Source organism: Pseudonaja textilis, chromosome 1, assembly GCF_049901715.1.
Source record: "Pseudonaja textilis isolate UNSWEBS1 chromosome 1, rPseTex1.2, whole genome shotgun sequence".
Lineage (NCBI taxonomy): Eukaryota > Metazoa > Chordata > Lepidosauria > Squamata > Elapidae > Pseudonaja > Pseudonaja textilis.
Genome location: NC_141990.1, coordinates 310,058,599 through 310,078,191, shown reverse-complemented (window position 1 = coordinate 310,078,191; position 19,593 = coordinate 310,058,599). Strand labels below are relative to the sequence as shown.

Below are 19,593 nucleotides of genomic sequence, written 5' to 3'. Positions count from 1 at the left end.
CTATACTTCCATTCTTTTTAGCAGAACTTCTAGTTTTGAGAGCTCTTTACTAATGATGGTTGCTAGGGCAAGCTACTGATCAGAATATAACTTGCCCAAGTCTGCTTATACAGTATGCCTGAAACTGATCGATGCATCCAGCCTATTCTAGCTTAGTAGAGAATCCGTAGTTAAAATATAACTTATTTTAATGTAAACACCGTCTGTTTTAACCATGTTTCTTATTTTTGCCATCATTATTTAAGTCCTCCTGGCACACAAAGAAAATCAGGCTGGGGACCTTCTTTAACCATTGAGCAAATTAAATCACTTGTCTTTTATTTTCCTGAATCCATGTAATTCTTTCCAGGATCTGTATCTATCCTCTTTTCACTGGCAGAGGTTGCTTAATGTAGCTAATCAAAGACAAAAACAGCAATGAAATTCAAATTCAGCTTGTGAGAATCAAGGATATAGCTTATTGATCTATTAGATTCAATTAATTCTATGGATGATAGCAGGTCCCAGAAGAAAGAGACATGAACCAAAGTTTTCAGATAGGATGGTTTCAAAATACACCAGAACTATTTGTAATCCTGCTAAGCCGTTGCTAACTGTGAAAACACCTTTTTGCAAAGTATGCACTTGGATGGATAAGTTTAAATCAGGAAGAATGAAACAGTTGGAAATGAGGAACTGAAAGTAATATACATAGGTTTACTGAAAGTGACAGTTAGTGAAATTGTGAAGGGTGTATGTGGTTAGAAGAAAAGTATAAAGGATAGGGTTGGAGATCAGCTCAGGGCCTTTGATTTATGGCCATCCTTGCAGGACCTGTTATATGTCATTGGACCCCATTGCAATGGCTTATTAATGTAAGTGTATTATTGCTCTTATATGTTTTATATCTATGCATTTCTTATGTTCCAAATTATTAGAAACAATAAACCTCTGATCTTAAAGTAAGAATTTTTGTTTGTGTTGCTGTCTGTTTCCTATTAGTATTTTTTTATGACAAGTTGTTAGTTACTGAATGTATATCCCAGAGTTAATTGTCCTTTGTAATACACAGGTTCCTTTCCTCTACAGCCCAAGGCTGCTTGATTTCAGATGAAACCACTTCTGAAGATTTTCCTCTCCTTTGTAAACATATGTGTACATATCCCTGCCGGAAAGCACACTCTAGTAGCAATAATGCTTGAGCAAAAATCTACATTAAAATTAATTGCCTGTAAATAAAATTAAGTGACTTTCTCTATTTGTATGTTCCAATCAGTCTCACACAGAGAAGCACACAAGTATATGCACACATGTTCCCTGTCTGCTTTTCAGCAAAAACACCAAAACACCAAAAGAAGAGAAAAGCAAGATGGAAATGAAAGAAGGGGAAAGACAAGCTGTACTGGAAAAAGAAGGAAAGAGAAAGAGGTAAAGGAGTTCCTGAGGATTTTATTCCGCCAGTCACTGCTGATTCTAGAGGGCAGTGTTCATAAGCTCCAGCTATCTGAAGACTTTTCTGTGGTCATTTGTGACCAGCATGACATCACGGAGCACTATTACTTTCCCACTGAAGTGGTACCTATTTATTTACTTGCCTATTTATGCTTTCAAACTGCTAGGTTGGCAAGAGTTGGGGTGAGGATGGGAGCACACCCCGTTGCCTGAAATTTGGTTCTCAAACCTGGGCTGCTGGCTTTCCAGCCAACGAGCCCAGCCCATTCACACCTTCACTTGACACACAAGATCTTCACTTGACACACTCACACCTGAGGCCCTTGTAAGCAGAAGAACACTGACATCCCCTAAACTCTGCTGAAGATGTTGCCTAGCCTGGTAACAAAACTTTCTTTCTTTCTTTTTCTCTCTCCTTCCTTCCTTCCTTTCTTTCTTTTTCTCCTTCCTTCCTTCCTTTCTTTCTTTTTCTCCTTCCTTCCTTCCTTCCTTCCTTCCTTCCTTCCTTCCTTCCTTCCTTCCTTCCTTTTTCTTTCTTTCTTTCTTTCTTTCTTTCTTTCTTTCTTTCTTTCTTTCTTTCTTTCTTTCTTTCTTTCTTTCTTTCTTTCTTTCTTTCTTTCTTTCTTTCCCAACTCAGAAAGCTCAAACTGCCCAAGGAGCTGCTGATACAGTTCTATAGAGGAATTATTGAGTCTATCATCTGCACCTCTGTAACTGTCTGGTTTGGTTCTGCAACCCAACACGACAGACACAGACTTCAGAGGGTAATTAGGACTGCAGAAAAAAACAATTGCTATCAACCTGCTTTCCATCGAGGACCTGTATACTGCACAAGTCAAAAAGAAGGCTGTGAAAGTATTTATAGACCCCTCAGATCCTGGACATGAATTGTTGCAACTTCTACCCTCGAAACGATGCTATAGAGTGCTGCACACCAGAACAACTAAACACAAGAACAGTTTTTCCCCGAACGCAATTACTCTGCTAAACAAATAATTCCCTCAACACTGTCCAACTATACAAAGTCTGCATTACTATTACTATTAATCCTCCTATCCTTCCTTTCACACATCTCCTCCCACTTATGACTGTAACTGTTGCTTGTATCCTTATGATTTATATTGACTGTTTCCTAGTATGATTTGATTGTTTATTGTACCATTTGACTATTATTAAGTCTTGTACCTTATGATTCTTGACTCTTGAGGAATGTATCTTTTCTTTTATGTACACTGAGAGCATGTGCACCAAGACAAATTCCTTGTGTGTCCAATCACACTTGGCCAATAAACTTTGGTAACTTTGAGTGCAGGTCGTAAGTTGTTTTTTCAACACCATCATAATTCTGAACTATTAAATGAATGGCTTTATGTTGACCTGTATCTACTTGTATTTAAATCTCTAGAGGTTTTTGAGAAAAGCTTGGACAGCCATTTGTCTGGAATGGTAGCGTCTCCTATTTCAGCAGGGGGTTTCAGTAGAAGACTTCCAAGATTCCTTCCAACTCATTTATTCTGAAATACAATCCCATTCCCCCAGATCAGGGGTAGTCAACCTTTTTATACCTACCACCCACTTTTGTATCTCTGTTAGTAGTAAAATTTTCTAACTGCCCACTGGTTCCACAGCAATGGTGATTTATAACGTAGGGGACAAAACCCTTACCGCCCATTAGTGGGCAGTAGGGACCAGGTTGACTACCACTGCTCTAGAGCAAGGGTGTCAAACTCGATTTCACTGAGGGCTGCATCAGGGTTGTGTTTGACCTCAGAGGGTCGGGGTGGGCATGGCCAGGGTGGGTGTGGCCAGCTTGACGTCACATGGGTGGGGCTGTGGTGGCCCGAGCGCTCCCAAGCTCCATTTTTGGTTGCAATGGCTTCCTGCAACCCTCTGCCAGCAAAAACAGAGCTCAGGAGGGCCGCCTGCGACCCACTTGAGCTCTGTTTTCACTGGAAGAAGCAACATGGCTCGGTCCTTCATAGTTTCCAGGGTGGCCTCACGGGCCAGATCTAAGCATCTTGCGGGCCAGATGTGGCCTGTGGGCCCTCAGTTTGACACCCCTGCCCTAGAAGGAGGCTGTAGCTCATGCTATGTGTCAGCATGTAGGAACCATAAGGACTCTCCCGGCCCTAGTAGCTTTGCTAGTTCCTGGGTTAGTGATTGGAGTACCGCTGAGGAATGACTCCAATTAACATTTCAATTTCTCCCAGTGCCACTGATGCAGAGAGGAGCAATGTGCAATATATATATATGGCATATTGTTCCTCTCTGCATCAGTGGCAATAACCGCTTCTTCTTTGTTTACTTAGACATCAGCTGCCATCATTTTGGAAGGCATTTTATTTATTACAAATTGGCAGTACAATTGCTCCTTATTTTGAAATAAAGTCTTTGAAAGAGGTTATTTTCTGTTTTGTGCAGCTTGTATTAAAGTGATTTAATCCCTCTGGTGAGTAAAAACATGCACAGCTGAAGGAGTAATTAACTGCAGAATTAACTAGTAAACAAAGGAGCTTGCACAGCCAATGGCCCTAATCCATGAATAATTGGTCCTCATCTACGTTAGCAATAGCATCCTTGCTGCTATGATCCCCATCTTCTTACTGAGCTTTGCTTATTTATTTACTTCTTACATTTTGTGACCTGATCACAACTCAGCTCTTGGCAGCTGATATAATAGGAAGCGAATTCAAAGCACCTGCAAAAATTCATAAATGAAAGAACAAAACAAAAATATGGAAAACAAAAGAGAGACTCTGGACAGGTTAATAGCTCTGATTTCAAGTTCTTCTCAATGTACAGGTAGGCCTTGACTTAACGACCAACAGTTCAGCCCCAAATGTTTGTCGCTTAGTGAAACATATGTTAAGTGAATTTTGCCTCATTTTACGACCTTTTGTGCCACAGTTGTTAAGTGAACCATTACAGTTGTTTAAGTTAGTAACACCGTTGTTGAGCAAATCTGGACTCTCCCCATTGACTTTGCCTGTCAGAAGGTCACAAAAGGGGATCATATGACCCCAGGTGGGATTCAACCAGTATCACTACCAGTTTGGTGACTACATTTTGCACCTGACACGCGCTGTGCAGGTGTATAAAACAACCTTAAGCTGTGCTGCCCGGAGAGCTGAAAAGTGCTGCGCGCAGGTGCACAGCATTTGAAAAGCCTCTTTTTCCCTGTTTTGTCAGCCTCAGGTGTGCCATGCAAAGCAGCTGAGGTTGAAAAAGCAGGAAATAAAGGACAGGTAAAAGCCCGGGCAGGCGGGTGGGCCAAACAGCAGCAAACACAGAACCGGTTCTGTGTCTGCTGCTCTTCAGAGCTACCAGTTCTATAGAGCTGGGCAGAACCAGTAGCATCCCACCCCCGACTGTAACCATCATAAATATGAACCAGTTATCAAGCATCCGAATTCTGATGACATGACCATGGGTCTGCCAGAATGGTCGTAAGTGTGACAAACAGTCAGAAGTCATTTTTTTCAGTGCCATTGTAAACTTGAACGGTCACTAAATGAAGTGGGGTAAGTCAAGGACTACCTGTACAGAATAATAGAGTTGGAAAGGACCTTGGGGTTTTCTACTCAAGCAGGAGGCCCGCCTATACCATTACAAACAAATGGCTTTCCAATACCTTGTTAAAATCCCCCAGTGATCGAGCACCCACAACTTCTGAGGGCAAGCCATTCCATTGATTAATTATTCTCTCTGATCACCTGACTGTGGGGAAGCTGCCACAGTCATAAGTGTGAAAAACGGTCCTAAGTCATTTTTTTCAGTGCTTGTTGTAACTTTGAATGCTCACTGAATGAACTGTTGGAAGTTGAGTCCTACCTGTTAGGAATGTAAGTCGCCTAACAGTTGGGTTGGAAAAGATATAAACCAGGATAGACATTTTAATACTGTCTCTTTAAGGGAATGCTAAAATTGTAATTGGGTGTGGTTCCTCAAATGGCCATAAGATGGAGCCAGAAACCTGGCTTGTCCTGTTGTTGCTGAGAGTGTGTTCCTGCATTTCCCTATTGATTGTTGCTGATCATCCTTATTCTTGGATTTGATGTAAGTCTGTTACTAAACTGTTTATGATATTGGACTTTGTTATTTGGATTATCTCTGGACTGAAAACTGACTGCTTTTTTAACCATGAATGACTTGGACTGTGTTTGGACTCTGCTTAACCGTTTACTGGAAGTAAAAACCTACATTTTACTATACAGTGTATCTGTGTGCTGGTTCTGTGTTATTCCTCACCACTCTCACTACGTCTCCCTGTGTGTGCTCGCTCTCCTAATGGAGAATTACCTCAACAGTACCTGTATTCATTTCTGGTGATGTCAGCCACATCACCGTTAGAAAACTCTTTCAGAAGTTTGCCACTGCCACTGAAAAGCAACACTTCCCTTTACTTCCTGAAAGTTGGGGTAGTAGGAGTACTTTCCCCCTAGATTGAGTCAGTGTTGACCTCTGGTGACTGCCTGAACGAAGGCCTTTCTTGGTAAGGATTTTCAGAAGTGCTTTGCCATTGCCTATTTCTTTGGGCTGAGTGGAAATGATTACTTCAAGGTCACCCAGCTAGATTTTTATCTAAGATGGGACTAGAATTCATAGTCTCTAGTTTCTAGCTTGAAAACATTTGTAGTTTGAGCCGTGGGGTCTTTGGTGCTCTCTGAGCTTGGCTGTTTTCTTGAAGACATTTCATTACCAAGCTAGCTAATATCATCAGTGCTAGAAGGGAAAGGGGCTTGTTCTCTTTTTATGTATTAGAGTCAGTTTGGTCTAGTGGTTAAGATAGCAGGCTAGAACGCAGGAGACGTAAACTCAAGCTCTACCTTAGGCATGAAAGCCAGCTGAGTGACTTTGGGCCTGTCACTCTTTCTCAGCCCAATTCATCTCAAAGGGTTGTTGTGGAGCAGGAGTGTCAAACTCACGTCGTCACGGTAGCGTCACATGACGTATCGGGACTTTTTCCCTCTTCACTAAACCAGGCGTGGACGTGGCCACATGTGACGTGTCTGGCCTGCGCGCGGTGAGTTTGACAGCCCTGTTGTGGAGAATATAGGAGGAAGATGATGTGTTGAATATGTTTTCCTCCTTCAGTTATTTGTAAAAATAAGAAAGGTGGGATACAAATAAATAGTTTACTGATACTTGTTTATCTGAGTATTTTTTACTTCTTGATTGATGGTTTAGCATTAATCTTGGTATTACAAATTTTTTGTTATTCAAATGCACCTCTGCATGTGTGTTGGGGATGAGGAGAATGTAAAAAAAAAAAATCACTGTGCAACTGAAGCCCTATTCCCTTTTTAATATGCAGCCCATCTAAAAAGGGAGATGTCTGATCTTGTGGTTGAAGCTGCCATCTTGACTTTTCTGACCTTCCTCCATAAATGCCCCTCTTGTATTCAATTGTTTCAACTACCTCAAAATATCAATTGGTGTTTTCTCTCCCCCTTTTCTGGGTGTGTCCAAATGAGAGACATATTTGTAAAAATAATAAACACAGTGTCAGGATTCCAGCAGTTATCCCATTCAAATCATGAGTCTCGAGCCAAACATCCAAAACTTAAAAAGGATTTATTGCGAATTAAACTGTCCAGCATTGCCTGGGTGTAGCTGACTCTGAGGCGCATAATTCATTATCACCATTGACCCAGGTTTTTCCCCACTCCCTGGATATATCGTAATTCATATTCTCCAATGGGATACATCCATAGCCAAGAGTCATCAATCATGCTCTTCAATTAGAATTTTGCACGGCAGAAACTTCAGTCACCTAGTTAGAAAACATTTATGGAATGCAGTTTCGGTTTGCAAGCGGCTGCACTGCTCCCCCCTCCCTTTCTGTTGGCAACTCTAAAAAGACCATAGAGATATTTTATGAGTTGACACACAGGATACAAATAGATAGACAGACAGACAGATGATAGATAGATGATAGATACCAATAGATAAATAGATAAATAAAGTAAGCACATAAAAAAGAACTGAAAAAAGTGCTACCTCCAAAAGGTGTTGCTCTGCACCACGACCCCTTGCTTCCACTTTTCTAACAAGAATGGGACTTTTGAAGCCACCTTCGGTCTAGAAAGATTTTTGTGTGCCCTCAAAGATTGTCAAATTATGATTAAGTCAAACTCTAACACCATAGTTATAGTAACTCATGAGAAGGGAGTAACAGAATACCTTAGAAATTAATGGTTGCTAGGGGATGACAGCTGAGTGAACAATTACAATAAGTATTTAGCTCAGGTCGGGCACAGGAAGTAGCCTCGGTATATATTTATGTCTTTTTAAAAACAAAATTATATGCCATGTGTCATGATATGCATCTTCAGGCTGTGTACATTTTATGCAGTTGACAATGCTTCCAAATCCAGGCATATAAAGTAATGAGGCTTTTAATATTATACTCATGACAGATGGAATAATGGTATTATGCACCAAAGTAAATGAGGTTTTCAGCACTTACTTGCCTTACCAGCAAGAAATTTTTTTCTGTCAGCAAAACGCTGATCTCCTGGAGCTGGGTTTACTATGCTAGCATGTAATTTTGTATGTTGGCTTAGTCACCTATGATTAAAATGTAAAGTAAAAATTTCAAACATTTAACAAAAATCAACCGAAAAATATCACCAGATCTCACATGTGCATCATTTGAAAACTCATGTGAAAATATACGAGACATTTGTTGCAAGATTGGGCAGTCTTGTGAGTTTTGAAGGCATTTTAAACTTTAGTGATTTAATAGTTTATAGTTTTTGAGAAATATTCTGAAGATCCATGAAAATGCAATCTGGTGATAATGTGGGATCGATATGCTGACCATTAACTGTACAACCAAATTCTGGCTGGCATATGAATCTAAGTCAGGGATGAAGAATGTGTGGCCCTTATGCACTCAGTAGCTCTAACTGGCTTATCCAAGGGCGAGGCATTCTGGGACTTTGGTAACAGTTGAAATTAGATTTCTAAATTCTGGCCCATGCTATGACATGTTCCAAGTTACTTAATTTAGTACCATGAAGTTATGATCCATTGTCAGCAACTACAAAGAAAGATTTTATCTCTGACAATCTGTCCCCATCAGTGTTGCAACACCCAGCACAGCTATAACTGAGTTCATCCACCTTGTTACTAGTTGTCTTCTTCTTCTCTTTCCTCCACCTTTTCCATCATTAGAGTCTTGAGCAGTGGGTTGGACTAGAAGATCTCCAAGGTCTTCTCCAGAGAACTAGGTTTTCTAATATGTCCCAAGTAGGATAATTTGAATCTAGTTATTTGTACCTTAAATGAGAACTCAAGTATTCTCTGGAGCAGACACTTTGTGGCCTGTGGGCAGGGATGGGATTCAAATTTTTAGCAACCAGTTCTGTGGGCGTGGCTTAGGTGGTGGGTGTGGCTTGGTGGTCATGTGACTGGGTGGACATGGCTTGGTGGTCATGTTATTGGCTGGGTGTGGCCAACTCAATATCACTCACATCGAGGCACACATCTCCTCACCTGGCCTCTCATGTCTGTGGGGATGCTGCAACAGTCGTAAGTGTAAAAAAACGATCATAAGTCACTTTTTTCAGTGCCATTGTAACTTTGAATGGTCACTCCATATAAGCAAAATACCAGCAAAAGAGGAAAAAAAACTCCAGAGAAGATCCTGAGACAGGAAGTCTAGTCTTGCCAAGAATGTAATAAGGGTTAATGGAGAGGCAGTTTCTGTAAGCAACACCAGAATGTTTCCTTCCTGCCTTCCTTACAGGGTTAGGCCAGTAATTTCTTCTAAAAACTGGTTCTCCGAACTGCTTAGAATGTTAACAACCAGTTCTAGCGAATAGATGCGAACTGGTAGAATCCCACCCCTGCCTGTGGTCCACATCAGCTTCCCTGTCTGGCCCATGGCATTGACATCAGTGGGGGGCAGGGTATTAGATGGCAGAGGATGGCATGGTGCTGGCAGGGGGCAGGTGGGGCAACAGCAGTGGCCTTCCACAACAGTTTCAGTTTCTCAGGTGTCCCTTTGGGAAAATTAATTGCCCACCCCTGCTTTGGAATTTTCCCCAACACTAAAATTCAAAAAGACGAATAGCCTCCTTATTGGGCTTCTCCAAAGTCCAACTTTAGGTTTAGGTGTATAGGTTTCTCGTGAGGATAAGGAGATATTCTGGGATTCCCAATTTTCTAAGTGTATTGCACAACCTGATGTAATGAACACAACCAAAGGCCTTTCTGTAATCAGTGAAGCACATCCTTTTTTTTTTGTTTTGATGTTCTCATTCCGCATTCTTCAACAATAATGTCTTATATTCCCCAGGTTCTTTTTTTCCTAAAGCCAGTTTGCACATCGGGCATCTCTCTTTCCATGCAGGGCTTGTTGGATGATTCTAAACATTATTTTGTTAGCATGTGAAATTAAGGATATTATATGATTGTTTGCACATTCTGCTAAGTCTTTGTTTATCATGCCATGAGTAACAATAATATGATATTCTGGCTGAAAGTGCCCTATCTCGGTCCATCTCAATTTGCTGATACCAAACATGCCAGGTTGTAATTGTTTCTTCTCATCTTTCACTCTGTTCAGCCTTCTCATTTTTATGCTTCTTATCTTCCATGTTCCTACTGTAATTCTGTTTTTGCAACTACAAATTTTCTTTTCCCATATGACAACATCAAAAACTAGACACCCCCAAGGCTTTAACTGAGCCACATCATAAACACCATTAGTACTCCAAAAGATTTTCAGCTCTTCCTTGACACCATGATGAGTGTCATCAGACCTGAAGGGGCCCATCATTCCTGTGGTACATTGTCATCATTTAATAATTTCTATTCATGTGGGGTTTTTTGGTTAAAAATGTGGGAGAGGTTTTCCATTGCCACCTCCTCCTATGCAGTATGAATTGATGCCTTTGAGATTGTCACTAAAGGGATCATCTGCCTCTGGCAACTTCCAATGGTCTACGTTGCTGCTGCCCAATCTAGGTGCCTGCTTGCTTTAGCTGGGCAGCTGGGATGACCTTCACACCTTGGGTGACCCTAGTGGGCATATATACTCTTGATATGCCCTCCCAATGTTCTTTGTTCATCCCTTGCAGCAACACACTCCTGCCATGATGAGGCAGCGTGGCAGGATTTGAGGGAGAGGGGACAGGATTTAACAGATAGCTAAAATTAAATACTGTACTCAAAGATTCAGTATTAGCTAATGGAGGCATATTCTTCCTGATTACATCTTCCAGTTCAGAACTTAGAGCTGACTTTGAGAAAAAGGCTTCATGAGATGACAAAACCTAACAGGATAATTGCATGCTGGGAAAAGCCTACGTGCTTATAGAGTCACCTGCAATAGGTTCAGTTTTGCTACATTGCCTCTGGAAGAAATTTACTTGCAATTCACAGCATACAAACTTATCCCTGACTGCCGGTCTTTCAATAACTCATTTAATCTCCTTAATAATATACTAGCACCCAAAAAAGTATAAGGTATAACATGGCAGAAAAGATTCCCAGGATGCTCTGTTGCAACAATGGATATGTTTGCTATGCTGATTTATCTCATTTGTATCCCATTTTGGTTCAAAATCTACAAAGGGGTTTAAACCAGTGCTTTTCAACCTTGGCAATTTAAAGATGTGTGGTTAGCTCCTAGAATTCCCTAGCCAGCAATAAGGCAAGAGGATTTCCCAGGAATTATGAGGTTGAAGTCCTTACACCTTAAATGTTTCCAAGATTAAAGAGATATTGATTTACACAAAGATAAACATTGCAACAGGCATGATGGAAATGCAGTCAAAGCCAGTAATAAAAGTAGATTAAAGAGGAAGGGGGAATATTTTAAGCATTAAACATATGGGACAGTGGCATTGTCAGTCTTGGGTGTGGGAAGTCCCCCCGCTCTCCTAGAAGAATGAAATATTTGTAGGAATATTAAAAAGTCAGAATATTATATTTCCCTAAATGAAAAATGAAAAAACATGTTTTTTTAGAGGCAGGAAGCAGACTCAGTCTTTTTAATAGCCATCAGTAGATATTTTGTGCCATTAAGAAATACTATCTACAAAACAAAAGACCTTCAGCTCTGGGATGATGGGATTGAGAAGAACAGGACATCATCCTTCAGGACATAATAGGATTAACCCACTACCATTTAGCAGAAGACACAGAGCTCACTACATTGCACAATCTCTTAAGGGCATTTCAAACATTGCACCACTCCCTAGCAGCATCTCTGAAATTTATAAAAATCCATATACTCATCAAACCAATTGGTCAGCTGCACCAGGACCATAAAGGCTGGTGGTTCTGTTCATCATTAAACCATCTTTACAATCAGCCTCCATGTTTCCAGTGTCTTTCTCTCAGCTTGGAATTGAACTAGATGGATTTTTCTTCCAACATGGGCAACATGTGAGCTTCTCCTGATCTTTTTAATTCTCTCACATCACATTTGGGGATGGCATCATCTCCTTGAAACAGTTCTATGGTGCAAATCACCCTTTCATGCATTTAGAACTCAAGTTTATTTGCTTTGTTTCATCCAACTGACATCTAGCTGGCTTCACGCTGTCACCCAAGGACTGCAAGGTTATTTCCTCTGGAAAGGTTTAAATAATAGGGCTAACCATAATTGGCCTCACCCCATTCCTAAGAGGTCTGTAAGGGGCGTGCATAAGTGCACCATTGTGCCTACAGTCCCTGTCCTATTGTCCCCATTTATTTGTTCCTATTTCCTGTATTCTTACTCATGTTTATACTTATACCTATTATCTTGTAAGCAATTGACAAATAAATAAATAAATAAAAACAAAAACTAGAGGTCACTTAAAAATGAGTAGTTCTCTGCAGTTGCCCGTTTGTAATTTTGAATGTTGCATGAGCCCACAGATAAATGATGTTTATGTTCACTTATACACTTTTTTAAAACACTGCACGCTTCATTATCATATTAACACACACACACACACACCATACCCGTTATAACAGAAGCAAAAATTATTGAGAGAAGGAAGCATTGTCCTACCTGTCAATGAATACTTCAGCTTCAACCATAACAACACAAGAGCACACAATAGATACAAACTCAAGGTTAACTGCACCAAACTTGATTGCAGGAAATACGACTACAGCAACAGGGTGGTCAATGTCTGGAATACTCTACCTGACTCTGTGGTTTCTTCCCCAAACCCCCAAAACGTTAACCTTAGACTGTCTACTATTGACCTCACCCCTTTCCTAAGAGGTCTGTAGGGGGCGTGCATAAGCGCACCAACCGTCCCTGTCCTATTGTTTCTTTTTATTTCTCTTATATGTATCCATTTCATGAACTCATAGTTATGTTTAGTTTCGTTTATACTTATACCTGTTATCTTGTAAGCGATTGACAAATCAAATAAATAAATAAAAAGGAAGAAACTCGCCTCCGGTCTACGGAGGTCCTGGGCGTGGCTTGGAGCGACTGGCTCCTCCCGTTCAACCCGCATCGAGGGCGTAGACCTGCGGGGCCGGCTCTGCGGAGGCTGCCGGTGAGCTCGTTCTTCGAAGCTTTGCCGCCCATCCACCGATTGGGCGACGTCGGCTGACTCCAGCTCCCATCCGCCCCTTTGCTTGAAGACGGAGAGTTGTTGGCAACTTCCTTTACCAGCAGCCTATGAAGCGGCGCGGTGCAAACGTGCCGGTATCCGCAGAAACCTGTCGGCCGTCAAGAAAAGGAGATCGCCTCGGCTGCCATGGGCCACGCCGCCTCCTCCGACGGGTTTGACGGGTAAGGCGCTGCTGCGAGGCCCGGTGAGAGGACGGGGACCCCGGGTTGCTGCCTCCCGGCGCCGGCCTCTTTGAGATTCCTCCTTGCGTCCGGCCATCTCGCTGCCGCGTCGCTGGACCCTCTGCTCCTTTTTTGTTTGCTGCCCATTTCATCCGTCGATCGCGGGGGAGAAAGGGGCGGGTGGGAACGGAGCTCTTCTCCGAATTAAATTCCGAACAGCTTTCCCACTGTATGGAAATGAAGCGTATTGGAAAGGAGCCTGGGAGCGCAGCGCGCTTTTAGAAAGCGCGATAAATCAAAGGAGACGGAAACGGATCGCAAACGCGCTCCGGACGCACAGCCCCTCCAAAAGGGCTTGTTCGGGCACTTGGCTTGCTATTCCAGTTAAAATCTCAGCCTGATTCCAGACGGAATCGGAAGGGATTCTTTTGTATCCTTACATTCGCCCTAGTCAAATGGGCCGAGTGATGGAAGCGAGTCAAGGCTATCCGGGGAACTTGCTTAAGTCTTAAAGAGATTTCCAACTCTTCGTTTCCAATCTCTGGTCTAAGTGAGCTGTTGTGATTTCAATTACATAAAGTGCCTAAAAATGCACTGGTGCCTTTTTTGTGCCTTTAATAGACAAGGCACTTGAGTTGACTTTGGCAGAACCTGATGGACTCTGACGTGATCAGAACTGTTTAATTCGTGGACAAAATCCAGCTCATTCGATTAGTTTATGAATCAGTATATTGCGTAAGTGGGATATTTCAGTAGCCTGGTTTTGTGTGTCATTTAAACTTAGGCAATGTATCTCACTAAAATCCAACTATTTTACTACTGTTCTCCAACACATCCTCCAAGAACTAGTGATGGAAAATAGAACAGGTTATAGCCTCAAATTTAGGAACTGTTGGTCCTCCAGTACAGGGTTTCTGCAACCTCAGCAACCTTAAGATGTATGAATTTCAACTTCCAGAAGCCACCAGCCAATGTGTGGAATTATGGAAGTCCACATATCTTAAAAGTAATCAAGATTGAGAAAAACTGATCCAGTAAGATGCACAATTGACGTGGGTTTTGGGGAACATAAATTTTCAAAAAGCGGAACTTTTTCTTTCAGTCTTAATTCATTTTAATCACCAGTGTATATTATATAAATATAGTATATAGATTAATGTATGATTTCTTTCCCCTTCCATTTTAGTTTATTTAAGAAATTTATTCAACTGTGGCTTGTTCAACAATGTATGTTGAAACAAACTATGGTTTAACATGATATTTGATACACTAATTTGTAGTATATCTTGGATATGCTTGTGGGACTGTGATAAAACTGCCCCAAATTTAGCCTTCCTTAATGTACTGCACTCAACTCCCATAATATGTTTCCAGCACTAAGTTGAAGTTTTAGTTTAATGTGCTGGTAATTGGAGGAGGCTGCTAATTTAGAAACTTTCCTGTTTTAATCCATTTTCCAAGATTTGGGACTTCATATATTTATTTGGAATAGAAAATTTGCAGAATGCAAGCTGGGCAGATTTGAAAATAGGCAAGGCATGTCCAATGATAGACTTTTTAGATTATAGATAGACTGGGCAGGTGTGCCTAAGTGTGCTGAGATGAGAGCTCTGATTAATGCAGGCACTGTTCGTATTAAGACACTTATCCAGTGTGACACAAGCATTTAAAGCTGCTTTGAACAATTAAGAAAATAATAATCTTTTAGAGTATTTTGGCAAGCCAAAGATGGTCCAAACAATGATTACACTAGGGTTAGGGTGGTTGAATGAAAACAGTGAGAAGTGTATCAGTATGTAAATTTTTCAACTAAAGCAACCCAAAGGACTGCCCCCTTTTCCCTGCTGGAGTGGCATCTGTTCTTCCTCCACTGGCATGGCTCACAAATTGGTCCCTTCTGAGTCTGTCTGTGTGATCCTAGTTCTTTGGGGATGTTGAACCTGATCGGATAAAATTCTTCATCTCCTTAGGAGTGCTGGCTTGCACCTTTCCTCCAGGCAAAAACCCGACTCTCTAGGGAGCCTAAGAGCCCTACAGTTGCCATTTTATAGAAAGAAAATCCCCCTTCTCTTTATCATTGCATTCAGTTTGACTCTTTTCGGTGCATGTGTGTAAGGATTAGACTGGTGGTTCTTAAACTGCTGACCCAATTACCCCCTTCTCTTGGTCCCAATGTCATTATCTCTCCCCCACCCACAAACCCCAGACTGTACCATACTGTTTTACACCATGTCCCAAATAGGACTCACAATTGCAAATTGCTCCATTACCCACTTTGTTGGGGGCAATATGCTGACTCTGTAAAGTGCTTAGAGAGGGCTGTAAAACAATGTGAAGTGGTATATAAGTCTAAGTGCTATTGCTATTACCTTCATGATAAAGCCAAATTAACCCCAGTTTAAGAACTGCTAGATTAGAGTGTGAAGTTAGACTTAGGCTCAAGAGGGTCAACAGGGATGTGTGCCACTTGAATCAATAAAGCACCCTTTACACATATGCAGTTTTTGGGAGTTTGACTGTCCAGTTGTGCCAGCTGTTTTCACATGATTGACACATTCCCCCCATCTGAATTGTGGATGCCCCTGTCCAAGACTTAAACCACATTCCATTAGTAACCTAGGACCCCTTAGACTATGTGTAATACATGCACAATCTTTTGTAGGATTCCCTTTCCCGCCCGACCTTCTCCCCATTTCTATTTTCTATCTTAGTCTGGTTATTAGATCCCAGAAGATTGGGAAAATAGGGTTGCTAATCCTGACTTACTCTTTTGAGTAGGATATGTTACAAAACATACGTGCTTTTACATATTACAGCAAACAAGTTATTCAGCAAGATGGAATAGATCTTGCACAATATGGCACACCCCGGATAAACTACCTGACTCTGTGGTTTCTTCCCCAAACCCCAAAAACTTTAACCTTAGACTGTCTACTGTTGACCTCACCCCTTTCCTAAGAGGTCTGTAGGGGGCGTGCATAAGCGCACCAACATGCCTACTGTCCCTGTCCTATTGTTTCTTTCATCTTTCTTATGTGTACTCATATGTACTCATGTATTCATAGCTATGTGTATACTTATTATCTTGTAAACAATTGACAAATCAAATAAATAAAAATAAATAAATAAAATATGTGAGAACAACTGTCAGCATCTCCAACCAGACCAATGAAAGCCTCTGCTGTTTAGGGGTGATACGAATTGTAATCCTGGAAGCTTGGCATTCAGACAAATCAGCCAGAGAACATAGACATAAACCATATTTACACACCATTGAAAAGAGACAGTAAAGAAGCTAGGAAGGAAACCAAAAGACAACATATTCTCTTCAGCAGCCAACATCCAGGTAAGCAGGGATCGACACCAAACAAACAGTTAAGCAGAAAACAATACCCTAATGAAGGAACTACCAAGGAGAAGACCGCACCCCCACCAATATGGGCAGGTCAAATTACTGTATATAAACAGAAAAAAAATCCCTTACTCACACTGATTGGTGATGTTGGGTAATGGAAAATATGTAAGCAAACAACCAAGCTCAGAAAGCACCAAGAGCTCCACAGAATTGTAGTTTAGCTCATCAGCTGAATTTAGGAATATTTTCCTAAGAAACAAGATAGATATAATAGTAGTGGACTGCAATACCTATTAGCTATATGGGGAAATTAGGATTAAGATGATTCCTTAATCAAAGTAGTCTCTTCTGCTTGTCATAGTCTTATGAAAATTTTCTGTGCTGCAAGATGCCTGTTATAAAGACATTAGCTCCTGGCAGAGAGAGAATCAATGTTAACAAAACTAAGTAGATATATTATTGTGAAATAAATGTAAGTGGGGAAAAATCTATTCTTAGAAAATTGTCATGTCCTAACATTGGTGTTGTATTTTTTCATTTTGTAATTTTATCAAATATTACAATTTAAAAAATAAAAACTAATATAAAACAAAGATTAAAAAGAAGTAAAGAGAGAAAAGGAAAAGAAAATCAGAAAAATAAGAATGTGTGTGTAGTATGTATGTATATACATGCATACATACACATATACATATATGGCATCCCCCTTCATCATACATATAAGCGATTTTAGTAACCTAATACAACAAATAATCTTCCCATGTTTCATCTCTTATCTATAAATAGATCCTTAAAGCCTTGTTCAGTTCTGGTCAGCAAAAATCCATTAAGGGTTAACAGAGATAACATACCTATTTTAACCTTGGTCAAATAAACCAGTGTTGTATTCCTTCCTTTTACTTTTAATAATCTTTATCTCAAATAATGTGCTAGAATTAAATTTACCTGAACTCAACCTGGTGCTTGTAAAGAAACTTGTTCCTCCTTAGGTTCCTAATATCTGAAAAGCAATTAACAAGCAATTTCCAAAAATGATTTAAAAAGGAAATATGCAAACCCAATTCTTAAGGGTGTTGACCAAATTTTGAGCAAAGATTGATTGTACCATCTTCGTCACCTTATGTCCAATTTACAACATGCTGGAGACCAGTTGGTCTTGCAATCTCATTGCAAGGAGTAAATGTCTGGAATGCAGACATTTCAATCTCAAGACATCTCTTGTTTGGAGAAGAATTATGAAGAGCTGATCTACTCGCTGGTTCTTCATTCCATTGTGGTTGTCTACTCTGCTTTTAGTGGAGCTGTCTTCAGTTCACCACTTCTTTCCCAGAAATTCAACTAGAATTGCCTTTTTGAGCAAGCCTTTTCTTGGCTCTGCTAAGGAAACAGGTTTACAAGAATATCATTTTTTTGAGATAATTAAGAACCTAATATTCATTTTTCCGTCAGAGTTCAAGTTCCAGAGTTCACAGATTCTTATATGTGTGTGTTTATGTCTGTGTGTACCTATAGATAGTTCTTGATTTACAACCCAATAAGAGCACATTTAATGTCATTATGATCATAAATTGAGGCACCCAGATTAAGTTCTCTTAATGACAAACCCAGAACAGGATGTCTGCTAGAAAGAAGTTCCCTAAGTATGGGCTCCAGCATAAGTCCAAAAACTTGGAAGACTAAATCTCTGGTCATGGTGATTAACCCAGATTGGATCCTGCAATAAACCTATATACTCATTTGAACTTCCCGGACTCCTGATTTTTTGAACTTGATAAGACTTCCCTATTTAGATTTGGTTTACATCTTATGGTAGACCAAAGTTTGTTTAACTATGCTTGTTATATAAACAAAATATGATTAGGTTGAAAGAACATGCTAAATTTGAGTGGAGTATGTTATATTATTGCTTAGGCAGTTACATAAACCAGGGTGTGGTTGTGATCCCTAGTTATGATTTATGGGAATAGTGTTTGGAATTTCTGATGGTTGTACTTCAGATGGAAAACAGCAGATTCTAGCTGAGGCAGGATGAAGATGATGACACTGATAATGTTGCCTATATTGTACACATACACGACGCTATAGAGCCCTGCACACGAGAACAACTAGACACAAGGACAGTTTTTCCCCGAACACCATCACTCTGCTAAAAAATAATTCCTTCAACACTATCCAACTACTTACAAAGTCTGCACTACTATTACTATTAATCTTCTCATCACTCCTTATCACCCATCCCTTCCCACTTATGACAGTATGACTGTAACTTTGTCCTTTGTATCCTTATAATTTATATTGACTGTTTCCTAGTATGATTTGATTGCTTATTGTACCCTATGACTATCATTAAGTGTTGTACCTTATGATTATTAATTCTTGACGAATGTATCTTTTCTTTTATGTATACTGAGAGCATTTGCACCAAGACAAATTCCTTCTGTGTCCAATCACACTTGGCCAATAAAGAATTCAGTTCAGTACACATATTGGCTAGACATTTGGGGTATTTTTGGGAGGTATCCTTTTAAAATGGTCTTGACTCTTGAGTATCCTTTTAAAAATGCTCTATTAGCTAGATTTGGCATAGGCATCATTGTCACTAGTACATGTTATTGTATCAAAATCTGGATAATTAGTTTCATGATGAACAACTGGAAGCTGAAGAGCTTTCTACAGTTCCAGTGTTGTCTTGTAGGTTTCAGTTTGCTCTTGCCTTGGGCAGAAATTTTCTATGGCAGAAATTGTAATTTCAAACCACAAGAAGCAACGTGGCTGAAAATAACCAAGTCCAATAGCTGTTGGCCTTGATTTGGCCAATATTTCAAGGCTCACGATTGGGATAATGAGACCAATGCAGTGGTGGGATTCAATTTTTTTTTTACTGCCAGTTCTGTGGGCATGGCTTGGTGGGCATGGCTTGGTGGGCTTGGCAGGGGAAGGATACTGTAAAATCTCCAGTCAGAGGTAGTATTTGCCGGTTCTCCAAACTACTCAAAATTTCCGCTACCGGTTCTCCAGAACTGGTCAGAATCTGCTGAATACCACCTCTGGA

General features: G+C 40.4%; 1 protein-coding gene across 2 annotated transcripts in view; it reads left to right on the top strand.

Annotated features, from left to right (window-relative positions):
- Positions 1-12,886: 12,886 nt before the first annotated feature.
- ABHD12B (abhydrolase domain containing 12B) overlaps positions 12,887-19,593 on the top strand; it is a 32,980-nt gene continuing 26,273 nt past the window's right edge. The window contains exon 1 of one of the 2 annotated variants that reach the window (XM_026698755.2): positions 12,887-13,186. In XM_026698755.2, the coding sequence (XP_026554540.1) occupies positions 13,152-13,186 (35 nt within the window). In that variant the 5' untranslated portion in view covers positions 12,887-13,151. The remainder of the gene's footprint in view (positions 13,187-19,593) is intronic. The other variant, XM_087922462.1, reaches the window with a different exon arrangement.